General features: G+C 40.9%; 1 protein-coding gene across 1 annotated transcript in view; it reads left to right on the top strand.

Moving 5' to 3' along the window:
- Positions 1-12436: 12436 nt before the first annotated feature.
- The window catches only part of ADCY2 (adenylate cyclase 2), a 204755-nt gene continuing 203266 nt past the window's right edge, over positions 12437-13925 (top strand). The window contains exon 1 of the mRNA XM_032220470.1: positions 12437-13097. Within this exon, the coding sequence (XP_032076361.1) occupies positions 12837-13097 (261 nt within the window). The 5' untranslated portion in view covers positions 12437-12836. The remainder of the gene's footprint in view (positions 13098-13925) is intronic.

The following is a 13925-nucleotide window of genomic DNA, read 5'->3' as shown; positions in this document are numbered from 1 at the left end:
GTGGGTAAAATGAGGACCCAGATTGTTGTTGGGGGCAATATGCTGACTCTGTAAACCACTTAGAGAGGGCTGAAAGCCCTATGAAGCGGTATATAAGTCTAACTGCTATTGCTATTGCTATTAATTTTTTTAAAAAATAACATAAGCCATAGTTTCCCCTTCCTTTATGATCCTCAGCAGAGCCCCAGTAAAGTCTCTTTCTCAGCTGGCCTACAGAACTGCGCCTGTCATTTTGCTAGGAGAAGAGGGAATCAAGTGAGCCATTGACTGTGAAGAAAACTGCATCTCTGCTTCACATTCCAGTGTGTCCCCAAGGACCACTTCCCTCCAGGAAGGAAGAGGGCCCACTAATCAACTGGGAGCACTCTCCAGAAACCTACCTCACCAGCAGCCATTCAATTTACTCCCCCAATCTTCCCTCATCACCCACCACTATTAAGAGATTTCAAATTTTAACCTTCTTTTCTAAGTAGCCAATAGCTACTCATCTCACAGGCCTTGCTACCAGCTCATATGTCTATGAAAATTATATGAACTTGGTTGATACTTGCAGCCATGTGACAAGGTGGTAAGAGCCGAGATGGTGCAGTGGTTAAATGCAGCACTGCAGGCTACTTCAGCTGACTGCAGTTCTGCAGTTCGGCTGTTCAAATCTCACCGGCTCAGGGTTGACTCAGCCTTCCATCCTTCCGAGGTGGGTAAAATGAGGACCCGGATTGTTGTTGGGGGCAATATGCTGACTCTGTAAACCGCTTAGAGAGGGCTGAAAGCCCTATGAAGCGGTATATAAGTCTAACTGCTATTGCTATGGATTCCAAATTTTGGACACCTTCTGTATGTTAGCCCATCGGAGGCACCTTGGTTCAAAAACTGTTGGCCTAAAATGCACCATTTCACCCAATTGAACATTACAAACATTCGAACAGTTACAACAGTTTTAATAATATATAGTTAGGATGATTTCGGTGATCACCAATTGACTGTCTATGGCATGATTCACAGGAAAAAGATAAAATGCTTAGGTATTCTAAATAATAGCACAAAAGAAAAAATGGTCATAGAACTGACCAAAAAGACAGACTTGAAATGTTGACATTAATTTAACCTGGCATTCAAGAACTTGTGCTGAAGGAGAATCAGGTTGAAACACATAGTAACGATCTGCATGATAGCAATAGCAATAGCAGTTAGACTTATATACCGCTTCATAGGGCTTTCAGCCCTCTCTAAGCGGTTTACAGAGTCAGCATATTGCCCCCAACAACAATCCGGGTCCTCATTTTACCCACCTCGGAAGGATGGAAGGCTGAGTCAACCCTGAGCCGGTGAGATTTGAACAGCCGAACTGCAGAACTACAGTCAGCTGAAGTGGCCTGCAGTACTGCACCCTAACCACTGCGCCACCTCGGCTCCATGATGGTATCAAATGTCATTTGTATACAAGTGTAAAATTACTCAGGAAATCAAAAGCAGGCATGTTTCATTTCTGATGGCAAAACTTCTAAAAAATGAGGATAAAATAATTTTGAAATAAATGATTAAAAGGAAAAAGCTGGATAGAGAGATTATGGGCCTTTGAGAGGCCACTTGTCCACTGTAGGAAAGTACACAAATTTTCATGTAAGCTGATAAATTATTTGTATTTATCTTTAGTGCCAAATATGTAATATAAAACTGTGCCTGAACTGACTTACAAGAATGCACGCAGTGAAATAAGGGTGAAAAGATGAAGTTTCAAGCTTACTGATTTAAAGCAAGGCATTAAGTCCAAAGGGTATTCAACTAAAAGTTATCTATCATACTGAGCTACAATACAGTAATTAAAGTTACTGTTTTCTTTTTCTGTAACAGATAATCCCGTTTTTCTACTTATTCTCATAGCGCTTGAGAATTTCTTTTACATTTTCGTTAATGGTCCCTGGCATATTCTATTTCCAGATCAACTAATTTTGTAAATCCCTATCTATTACACTTCCTGCTATCTGTCTGCAGATTCTCTGACCAATTTGAAAAAAAGTCCAATGAGAAATTACCTCGTGATGTCTTTCCCCAGGCCTTTCATGAAGTTACAGAATTGATGGCGGAAGAAGAAACAGACCCAGGCAGAGATGATTGCAGAGGAAAGGCTTTTTAAGATTCACACCTATCCTCTGGCTACTTCAGAACTCAGCAAGTGCAAAAAAACTTCACACCTCTTATGAAATTTGAAACATTTATAAAATTTAGAAAGTGCATTTACATCTAGCAACTTGAATGAGATACGACAGGATATCAGGCATGATCATTTTCGTGTAGAGTATAAGTCCTAAAAGAACTCAAATAGAGAAGTGATGATCATCTGAAAGTGTAAAAAAAATGTGTATTGAATCAGAGGACTAGAAAGGTGGTTTTAAGAAGAAATGTACAAGCTACTTAGGTCAACGTTTTTTTCTAGATAAATACAAGGAAAGCATCATAAAAGACAAGTTTGTTAAGTAAATATAAGAACAAGCCTTGCTGAGGAAAACATCAACATGACTTCTCCAAAAATGTTTCTCCCACTCATCTTTTAAAGTAGAATAGCAAATTTAAGACCTGCAGTAATCCAGTCAGTCTTAGTTAGCCTGACTTTTCAAAAAGTTCTGAGCAACATTAACAATCCCAGCAAATAGTAATAGACTCTTTTGTTAAAAATCAAAACGGATTTCTGCCCAGGAAGCATGCAAAGAATACTTCTCTACTTCTTGCCAACTGTACTGGCCCTTTGTCTATTTGATGTAATTTGATGTATTAATAAGCTATCTGGGGTTAGGAATTATCAGTGTGATTGATAAAATGAACACGGCACAGGATTTTTAAAAACCACTCAGACGTCAAAAATAAACATGGAAATGGTCGATGCCATTTAATCAAAGCACATGTCAAATTATGGCAATTGGGGCAAAAAGCTTAGTTTTCCCTACTCCAAGTGAACAGTGACTGATAAGGAAAGTGGTCTTAAGGTGTTTGATGGACAGCCAATTCAGCATGTTATTCTTGTTACGATGGCAGGCTTCATCTTGCAGATCATTTGCTAAAGAACAGAAATAAAACTGCCACTATTGTATTGTCTTTTTATGGATTTGCAATATGACACCTTATAAATCTGGGTACAGTTGTCATTGTGCCTGAAAAAGAAAGAACTGGAAAAGGCATGATCAAGGGACTGGAAAGGTTCAGAAAAGAGTGAAGAGGGATAGAGGCAGTGTTTTGGAACCTACTCTGTGGGTGTGGCCTCTTTTGTGGGAGTGGCTTGCTGGCCATGTGAGCTGGTGCCGGCCATGTGTTCTCTCTCTCTCTCTCTTTCTCTCTCTCTCTCCTTCCTTTTATCTCTCTGTCCCTTTTTTCTTTTTTTCTTTCATCTCTCTCTCACTCTTTTTCTTTCTTTTTTCTTTTTTTATTTATTTATTTCTTCCTTTCTTTCTCTTTCTCTCTCTCTCTCTCTCTCTCTGTGTCAGTCAGTGTGTGTGTGTGTGTGTGTGTGTGTGTGTGTGTGTGTGGCAGTGGTGGGTTTCAAAAAATTTTGGAACCTCTTCTGTAGGTGTGGCCTGTTTTCCGGGTCCACTGGTTGGAACCTCTTCTAACTGGTTTGGTAGATTTGACGAACCGGTTCTACCAAATAGGTGCGAACTGGTAGGAACCCACCTCTGGATAGAGGTGAATACAATTGTGCACTGTGTGGAAAAAGAAATCAGGAAATTTTCTTTTTCTCTCAAAATTCTCAGATCCTGGATCACCCAGTGAAGCTGAATGTTAGTGTTGGTGGGATTGGAATACATAAAAGAAAATATTTCTTCTCACAATAATGTACCAATAATGGACTGCGTTAGTACCAGAAGTCATGACAGCTACCGACTTCGATCGCTTTAAAAGAGGATTAAACACATTCATGGAGGTTAAGGCTAGCCATGGCTGCAAATCATGTTGCGTGTACATTACCTACAATATTAGAAAGAGCAAGACTATTTATAACTTTTGTGGGAAATGAAACAGAAGTTTTCTGTTCTGTTCCCGTTTTGCTTGTAGCTCAGCAGTGGAAACTAGTTGGTTATCGTATGGGACTTTGATTCTCATCAAACACAGCTCTTTTGATATAAATACTGACCTGATTGCTATCTGAATATGGATGTGTCATATCCTGCAATGTAAAAAAAAAAAAAAATGAAAAATGCAATGAGATATCTTGACTTAACTCCTCTAGAGCTCCTCTCCAATCCATTATTTCAAAAACAAAGCAAAAACCCCTGAGCAATATCCAGAAGTATCAACGGAGGAAAAATAAGATAGAACTGCAGTTACATGAAATATATATATATATATATTTACACATACACATACACATACACATACACATACACATACACGTGTATGTGTATGTGTATGTGTATGTGTATGTGTATGTGTATGTGTATGTGTATGTGTATGTGTATGTGTATATGTATATGTATATGTATATGTATATGTATATGTATATGTATATGTATGTATGTATGTTTTTTTTAATTTGTGCTGATAAATAAATAAAGGGAGACTAGTATAGATCTATTTCAAGCAATTTAGCTCTCATCAGCTAGCCATACTGGTAACGGATAAGAGCCTGTGACCTAATGGCTAAGATCTCTGCCTAGTATGTAATATAGCCCAGGTTCAAATCCCAGTAGGGTATGGCTAGCTGATGAGAGCTAAATAGCTTGAAATAGATCTATACTAGTCTCCCTTTATTTATTTATCAGCACAAATTAAAAAAACACAAATATAACAAAGGCAACAGTAAAAATATTGGGTTTCTGTCGTGATGGACTCTTGTGACGAGCCGATTGACAGATGATGGAAGCAGTTAGCTTCCTCCCATAATTGGGGCTTACCAGGGGTTGTAAAAATCTTATATATATAATTGCTCAGCTTTACACTGGATGTTACTCAGAATGCTACTTACAAGGTAGGTATACAATGGCATATATATCTGAGAACTTGTTTTTAAGACAGGAACATTAATGTGGCATATATTAGTATCTTTTTCAGAAATGTAATAGATGAGTCTTCTTTACATCATTGTCCTGTTTCTTTATTACACTACCACAATGTATATCTATGTACCTGCATAGATGTATGCACATGTTTTCTGGTATCCAAACAGTGGCTAGCAGCTCAATGCTTATAGTTCAACAGATACCGTAATACAATAAACGCTCATTCCTTTCGAAAAAGAAACAGGAACCTCCTGTAGATTTTTTGTTTGTTTTAAACAAAACCAAGACATAACCAAGAAATAAAATAAAGTTATAAATTCAAGGACCACAGCATAGCAGTGGAAAGACAGAGAAATAAAATGTATAACATTTCTTTTTTAAAATGATTCTTGATTGGTAATGACAGGTGAGTTGCTCCTAGTTCGACCTGGTTTGGCCGAACTGGTAGTGGCAGTGGCGAGAGGCTCTGCCCACCTGCCCGGACGCTTCTGCGCATGCACAGAAGCATCACACGCACGAGAGAGAGAGAGAGCATGCATGAGTGAACCACTAGTAAAACAGGTACAAACCCACCACTGTTGGTAATGCTAATGTATGATGCAGAGAAGGCCTTTGACAATTTGAACTGGGCTTTCTTATTAAAGGAGGATATGAGTTTTGGAGAAAACTTTATAAAATGAGTAAGATCAATTTGCATAACAAAACCAACTGAGATTAAAAAAAAGAAAGAAACAAGACAAGGCTGCCCACTGTCTCCAGTCTTCTTTGTTTTGGTGCTTGAAATACTGAATAAAGATATATGTCAATGTGTGAGGATTGTGGGAGTAAAGATTAAAAAAGAAACTTATAAGATATCAAGTTTTGCAGGTGACTGTGTTCATTCTGGAATATCTTTTAAAGGGAGTTTAAATATGAATGTGCAAATAAAAATGGTAAATTATCAGGTTTCAAAATTAATAAACAAGATATTAACAAAAATGTAAAAATAGAAAATCAAACAATATTGATGATTAAAATGGATTTTAAGACTGAGAAGAAGGTAAACTATCGGGATATTACTATAACAGATATGAATTGTATATTATTTCAAAATAACTATGTTAAAATATGGAATGAAGTTTAAAATGGTATGTTAAAATGGGAGAAATTACGACTGTCATTGCAAGGGACAATTTCTATGACAAAAATCAATGTCTTGCCTAGAATGATGTTTTGTTTCAGACAATATCTGTTTTGACAACTGATCCACCATTTAAATAGTGGCAGAAGGATATATCTAAATTTGCGTGTTGGGGAAAAATGAATTAAGTAAGTATAAAGCATTAAAAGATGCAAAAGTAAGAGGAGGATTGGGTTCACCTAATTTGAAATTGGATTTTGTAGCTTGTTTGTCAGCCTCTGCTTCGCTGCTGCTTTTCGGCTGCCATTGAAACGGGGAGGGGGGGCATGGTATTTGAGAAGGGAATCATTCTGTACTGGAGGACTGTTTATTAGGGAGTTATTCTCACCATCTCTTTGCGCATGTGGAAGGGAGTTTCCCGCCAAGGCCAACTGTCCAGCATTCCATGCTGATGATGATTTTTGAAGATGTCTCCCACCTGACAGTTGGGTGAAATGTGATTGGATATGGACTGGGGTACCAAGGGGAGGGGAATGAATCTTGTATTGATATCTATTGCTTTCGCGCCTTTTTATTCAGATTCAGCTTTGCTTTGCTTCTTTTCGTTTGTAGCTAGTAAAAGTACACTTAATTCTGAAATATGGAGTTGAGTGGTTTCTTTCTTGGTTATTAAATGAAGGGACAGTGACATTGTTGTTCTGTTTGGATGAAAGACCACTCTTTCATCTGCTTCTGAGAAATAGAAGGCTTTTGGAATTAGAAGGACATGACTTGAGATTTGGGTGGCATGGATATTTGTGGTACAATAAAGTCAAGGTTAATGTGGATTTTAAAAACCATTATGTTAGAGGTATTGAGAGTATTGAATAGATATAAACACAGATTTTACCTCAAAGCACCTTGTAGCTTTATGCACAAGAAACATTTTATAGACAAGAAGTAATAGGCAAATACAAATGGCTAATTTACAATGAGATACTAAAATTTTGTCAAGGGGAATATAAAATAAAATCGTAAGAAGAACTAGTGGAAAAGGGCTATAGTTGTTAATGTTCCTCTTATTTACGATTATTAGAGATTAAAAGTAGACAAATGTAGAGTTTTGAACATTGTTGACTGAATTTGAAATAAAAATGTGCAGCAATAATGAACATGTGATTGCTAAAATGCATAAACTTTACTGAAATTTGAAACAGAATAAGTGCAAGAGTGTATGATAAAGTGAGCTAAAACCTCAGTTTAATTTTATTTTATCCCGACGGAACAATGAAAAAATATGTGATTGAAATTTTAATCATGTTATCATCTTAAAGAAAAAATAATTAAATGAACTACTGTTGGTATACGTAACCAGAGAAACTATCTAGAACAGTGGTCACCAACTAGTGGTCCAAGGACCACTGGTGTTCCGCAAGAAAATTTTGGTGATCTACAGAAAAATTATTTGCATTTTTTATATTGCACTAAATCAGAGGTCCTCAAACTACGGCCTGTGGACAGGATATGTGCAATGAACGCTTGTGTTTCTGCAGAGAGTCTCCCCCTTTGGGGTCTTTTCTACTGGTCGGAGGGGGGCAGAAATTCTGACGGGGTCTGCTTCAGCCTCCTGATCCAGGGCATTGGGCAAAGGCTGGAGGGAAGCATTGCTGGTGGCAAAGAGCCAGAGGGCCTTGTTCCAGTGGGACTGTATCATGGCCTGGAACTGGCTGACCATCTCAATCTGCTGAGCCTCCAGGCGCCAGTACACCTGGCCTTACATTCCCGCAGGTCTTTACTCTGCTTGGAAAGCCTATGCTCGTAGTCTTCAGTGAGTTGCTTCTGCTGAGCCTCCTTCTCGGTCAGATCCAATTTGAACTGAGCCAGCTATTTTGCCAACTCTTTCGTGTGGTGGCTGCTTAGCTCCAACAACTGCTTCCTATTGGGGCCCTAAGGAGCTTGGGCAGGCAGGTGAGGAGTGGCTGGGAGGGGAGGGGCAATTAGAGGCCAGCGAGGCACCCCTCGAAGTGAGTGACATCAAGTTGGCCACACCTACCCAGTGATGTGGCCACCTAGCCACGCCCGCTTTAGGCAGATTGAGCAGATCATATTAGTGCTCCGCAGGATTTAAAATTATATAAATAATTCATAATTTAAAATTATAAATTTAGTGGCCCCTGAGGTCCAAATGGTTGGGGGCCCCTGATCTAGAATGTATAAAGACACTTCAAACGTATGTTGGAAATATGGAAAAGAAGGGGACATTTTATCATGTTTAGCAGATATGTAAAAAAGCTGCAAATTTGGATTCAAATATATACACTGATTCAGAAGATAGTAAAGATTAACGTGCAGTTGATACCAGAGATTTTTCTTTTGGGATTGATGGACAAGCAATGGAAAAAAGTTACAGGAGCTTGTTTTCATACAAGAAAGCTGTGGAAGATTATTGTATGCCCAAAGATGAAAAGATTCGGCGTTACCCACAATGCAGGAATAGTTGGTGAGTTGGTGATGGAGCCGAGGTGGCGCAGTGGTTAAATGCAGCACTGCAGGCTACTTCAGCTGACTGCAGTTCGGCTGTTCAAATCTCACCGGCTCAGGGTTGACTCAGCCTTCCATCCTTCCGAGGTAAAATGAGGACCCGGATTGTTGTTGGGGGCAATATGCTGACTCTGTAAACCGCTTAGAGGGCTGAAAGCCCTATGAAGCGGTATATAAGTCTAACTGCTATTGCTATTGCTATAACTTGATAAGATGTTCATACTGACTTCTTTGATTAAAGGCAATACATGTTTATTATTGACTGGAAACTCCTTAGAGGTTTCTGGGGTAAAACAGGAAAAAGAAACATGATTCATGGTTTTGAGATTAGATAGCATAGATTATAGAAAGAAGAGATGTTATAACTATATAGGAAGCGGTATTGTACTTATAGCGGCTATAAAGAAGGTTGGAAGCTATGTTATCTTTTTTACTTCCTGATTTTGCCTTTTTTCTCTTTCTTGCACTTTTAGTTTTCTCTTTGACTTCTTTAATATTGGTCTGTATTAGTCTTCCTTTAAATTTTTCAAAATAAAAATTACATTTAAAAAACATAATGTTGATATATTACACTTCTGTAGACTAGATTTGGCGTTGTTCAGCTGTATTTCCAAACGAATAGTTTGTAGAAAAAGGCTCCAAAGTATTGATTTTTAAATGAATGGCTCACTCTATCACTATAATACCCTCAGGCTCTTGCAAGTTTTTGCCTCCATATACCTTTTTTGTGCTTAATTGAAGGACCAAAGAAGGAAATCAAAACAAAACAAAACAAAGTGACAAGATTGCTTTTAGATGTTTAAATCCCTAACCTTCCTGGGGTTCCAAAAAATATTTCCTGTATTACTAGGTAGATCTTTCTAGCTCTAAATTCTAACTTACCCCAAACCTGAATGCCTTTCCAAGTTGGAAATTGTTTATTTTAGGTATAACTGATAATACAGGATTGGGTAGTTTTATATGGTGTGAAAAGAAGGAAGACTATTTTTTTCCAAGAGAAGAGCACTGATGTTATCCAGTTGGGTAATGAAATCTTGGCAAATAAACAATCAAGCTCAGAGAATACCAAAGACTCCAATTTTGCTAGCAAGCTTCATTTCAAAGTATTTCCAAGCAATGATTCTGAAAATTCTGGAATCAAAATTTGAGGAAATCTGGAACAAACTTCAGGGTTGTAGCGGCCAATATCCTGCTTTTCCAAGCACAGAGCCACGCATTAAGACTCCTTCAATGTAATATGTAAGCACAATCATATTAGTTCTTTTTAGGGTCTTTCTGTATGAGAGGACTGGAAGATAGCTATTATGTTCTCGGTTTTTTTGTGTGTGTGTCTTTTTTCTCATTGCCCTAGATCCACTACTTGGAGATAAGACATACTGATAAGCAAGATTTTATTTATACTCTAAATAAAGGTTAAACAAAAAATAAGATCGGAGAGCAAGTTGTTCTTCTGTTAAAGAAACAAACTCACGAACTCTGTCCCAAGGCTTTGATGCCCAATGCTAATTCAGCAGTGGGTCCGTTTGCTCAGCTATACAGGTTGGGTCTGTACAATCCAATATTTCAAAAGAAAAAAAAAAAGAGATTATAGGCTCCTATCCAATGTTCCCTCTAATTTTTTTTTCAGTGTGAGCGGAAAAGTATAGTGGTTGAGCGGCATATTTTCATGCAGTGGTGGGTTTCAAAAATTGTTCGAACCTACTCTGTGGGTGTGGCCTCCTTTGTGGGAGTGGCTTGCTATCCATGTGACCGGATGGGAATGGCTTGCGCCCATGTGACCGGATATGAAGATGCCGACGACACTTGTCAGAACCACCTTAAATTACCTCACACACAGCACTGGCATGCATAAGAATATGATGTAAACTTGTTTTTTAAAAGGCATCTTTGGTTTGCGTTAAAACAACTTCAACACACGCAATGTTCTGATTGCACCACAAGCGCAGTAGTCATCCTTACCTTTCACAGAGGCACTGAGTTTTATAAATAGGAGCATGATAGTGTAGAATAATCATATCCAAGGACCAGTGGTGGGTTTCAAAAATTTTTGGAACCTCTTCTGTAGGTGTGGCCTGCTTTCCGGGTCCACTGGTGGAACCTCTTCTAACCGGTTCGGTAGATTTGACGAACCGGTTCTACCGAATAGGTGCGAACTGGTAGGAACCCACCTCTGTTTTCATGCCTGAGCACCTGAATTTTTTTCACAGATGTCTCCCAAGACAACAACAAAATCAGTGATATTTGAAACTCAAAGTTATGTTTATTCAAGGGACCTGCTTAATTAAAAAGTGTCATATAATATCAGTATCACTTATAATACTGCAAGTCTGCAATATTAAAATACTTGTATAGGGGATCCCCTGGATCCCCCGAAGAGATCAAATCACAACCAGTATGCCACTTTCTTGGTATATTGCTTTTCTTTTCATTGAGTTTTTAAAAAATGAGCATTATTTCATCCTTTTTTCTTTATTTTTGATTGGTATCTGCAATTTGTGTTAATTATGTTCATACATATAATATAAATGAAAAACCCAGCTCTCTTAGAAATGTTTTAAATTCTTTGTGGTGCTCTCTTTTAGAATTGGCCAATTAATATTTCTGTTCCCCCAACTAATGCCAGGCAGAGTTGACTGAAAACGTAATTTTTCATGAAGGGACATTTTCCTAGTATTTAATAATAATAGTTCATATTTATATTTGCTAGCTTCAGCAGAGGACGACCAATTATTCTAAAGCTATTGTTGTTGCTTGTATCTCCTAATTTCAATATTTGTCTTGACACTCATCTTACAACTAGTTGCAGTTGGCAAATAAGTACAGTAAGTGATTATGCTTTTAGTAGTAATTAGTATTTTGTATGTTGTGCACAAAAACTGCGTATTCCATACTGGGGGAGACATTCCCCAAAACACAGCAGGAACAAAAAAGATAGCATTCCCTCCCCGTCTCCTAAAAATCTTTCAACTGGAAAGTTCACAATAATTACATGCACTAACCTCTTACCATTTGCCATTGCAAATACCCATTTTTTATCGTTTTACTGAAATGTGAAAACTCAAGTGTTTTTAATGCATTGCTAAGGAGGGAGAGGGCAGGGGGTGTTTTGTTGTTTATTAGTTTATTGAGGGCTCCAGACCGTCACCCTCCGTCTTGCAAAAAGCATGATCTCACACCCACTAAAAACTCCCCCTCCCGCCTCAGTGCATACCGGCATTATCCTTTTCTGCAGCCACTTTTCCTCCTCTCTCCCCAAGATTCACCCACTAACACCAAGAGGAACAGGGAAAGAGGCGCCTTCTCTGCCCGGTGCCCCATACCACTGTGCCCCGAAAGCCAGACGGAACCCCCCAAAGTGGCCGGTTAATGAGCTTCCCCGCTTCAAGTGAAGCCTCTGCCAGGAGGGGATGGGCGCAATCCAATCCGAACGGCAGCCAAGAGCCGTCGCTCGTTCCCCGCTGGCTCTGGATTGTCCTGGGAACCGGCAAGCGCGAGCAAGAGAGGGCGGGAGACGCCCGCTTTCTCTCCCGCGCCGCCTAAGTCCGGCGGCGCAACCAACCACACACCCAAACTTTCCCTGCCTCCGCCCCGAGAGTGGCGAGGTATAACTTCAGCCTGGGTGCGCCTCAGCTTGGAGCAGAATCGGCAGGGACTCCTTCGCGCGCCCTGCATTCGCTTCGCCTCGCCTCTCTCCGCACCTGCGCTCTGCCTATGCCTCCGAGATGCAGACCCCCTTCGGGCACGCCAGGTTTCCCAGAGGCTGACAGCCCAGCCTCTCGGTAACCCGGCTGCCGACGGGAGGGCAGCCAGTGGCGAGCATAGTGGAGGGAGGCGGGGAGAAGGAGCCCGCCTCCTCCTCCCTCGAGGTTGGACGGCGGTAGTGGCTCTGCAGGCGGCAGCGGTGCTATCGTTTCGGGGACTGGGCGACTGCTCAGTCGCTTATCTCCCACCCGCTCCTGGAAGGGCTCGGGCATGTCCCCAGCCGGGAGGTAGTTGCTTCGCTGCTGCTGCTGCCGCCGCCGCGCCCCCGTGCGCCCGTTTTGCTCGGTTCGCTCCCGCATCATGCTTGGGCAGAGCCGCCGGGGGTTGCTGCTGCTGCTGCCGTTCTTCGCGCTTCGCGGCGCAACCCCAGGAAGGCGCCCGGCTGCTCCGGAGCAGTTGAGCTCTTTTCTTTCTTTGGCGGCTGCTCCGGTTCCAGCGCAATAAAGATGAGGCGGCACCGGTACTTGCTGGAGCGCGGCGCTGCGAACGCCCCGGCCGAGGCTGAGGGCGAAGGCTGCGGGGGTCCCGAGGGCTCGAAGCGGGGCTGTCTGTGCGCCTGCTGCCGCCGCCGCCGCCCCCACCGCGACTGGCTCTACGAGTCGTATTATTGCATGAGCCAACAACACCCGCTGCTTGTCTTCCTGCTGCTCATCGTGATTGGCGCCTGCCTAGCTTTGCTCGCCGTCTTCTTTTTCGCCTCGGGGCTGGTAAGTTGCCCGTCGCTTAGAGTGGCGCACTTTGGCGGGCAAAGACATTTGCCGCCACCTCGAGGAAGCCTCCCCAGCCCTTCAGAGTCCCAGGGAGTCTTGCGGGAGGTGGCCTTCCGTTTCGCTCTTTAAGAGCCGCGGAGGTCTTGCTCCGAGATCTAGGAGCGGACCCCGCGGTCTGGCTCAACTTCGGTCCCCAAGGCCTCGCTCAGGATTTACCCCACTAGAGTTTAGCCGAGAAAGGAGCTTAAGGCATCTCCCTCCAACTGCTTGAACGATGCCCCAGTACATGTGGCCCCCGAGCGCTGGCTCCAGAGCGTTGTTTTTCAAAGCCCTTCGACCACTTTTCAATACGGATTTTTTGGGTCCATTTTCCACCGTCCTCAAATATTAAGAGATCAAATGACCGTCTTATTTTATTCTAAAAAAAAAAAAAAAGTTTGATTGTGAATTGGTAATGTCACCCTTGTGAGTTAAAGCAACGCGTTGTCTTAATACTGAAAACATTTTTCAGCTACTATCCCATCTGTGGAAAGCCTCTGATTTTCAGAATGTTAAGGATGTGGTAGCAAATGCTAATGCTGCCATTATATACCGTGATTGTAATTTTTTTAAAAAAAATATCTGGTTCCAAAGCCAATTAAAATAATATATTTGATGGAAATGCAAGTTATCCCTAGGATTGCTTAAGTTCAATTTCATTCAGTTTTGTTTTACACTTTGAAAAGTTTGTACAGTACTCTCTGTTTTAATGGTGTTACTTTAATATTAGAAGCACTCATTCTTCCAAACATACCCAGGTCTGAATTTATTATTTGTACTCCAGAA

The sequence above is a fragment of the Thamnophis elegans genome, chromosome 6 (assembly GCF_009769535.1).
Source record: "Thamnophis elegans isolate rThaEle1 chromosome 6, rThaEle1.pri, whole genome shotgun sequence".
NCBI lineage: Eukaryota > Metazoa > Chordata > Lepidosauria > Squamata > Colubridae > Thamnophis > Thamnophis elegans.
The sequence above is the reverse complement of the archived record's forward strand: the minus strand, read 5'-3'. Positions and strand labels throughout refer to the sequence as shown.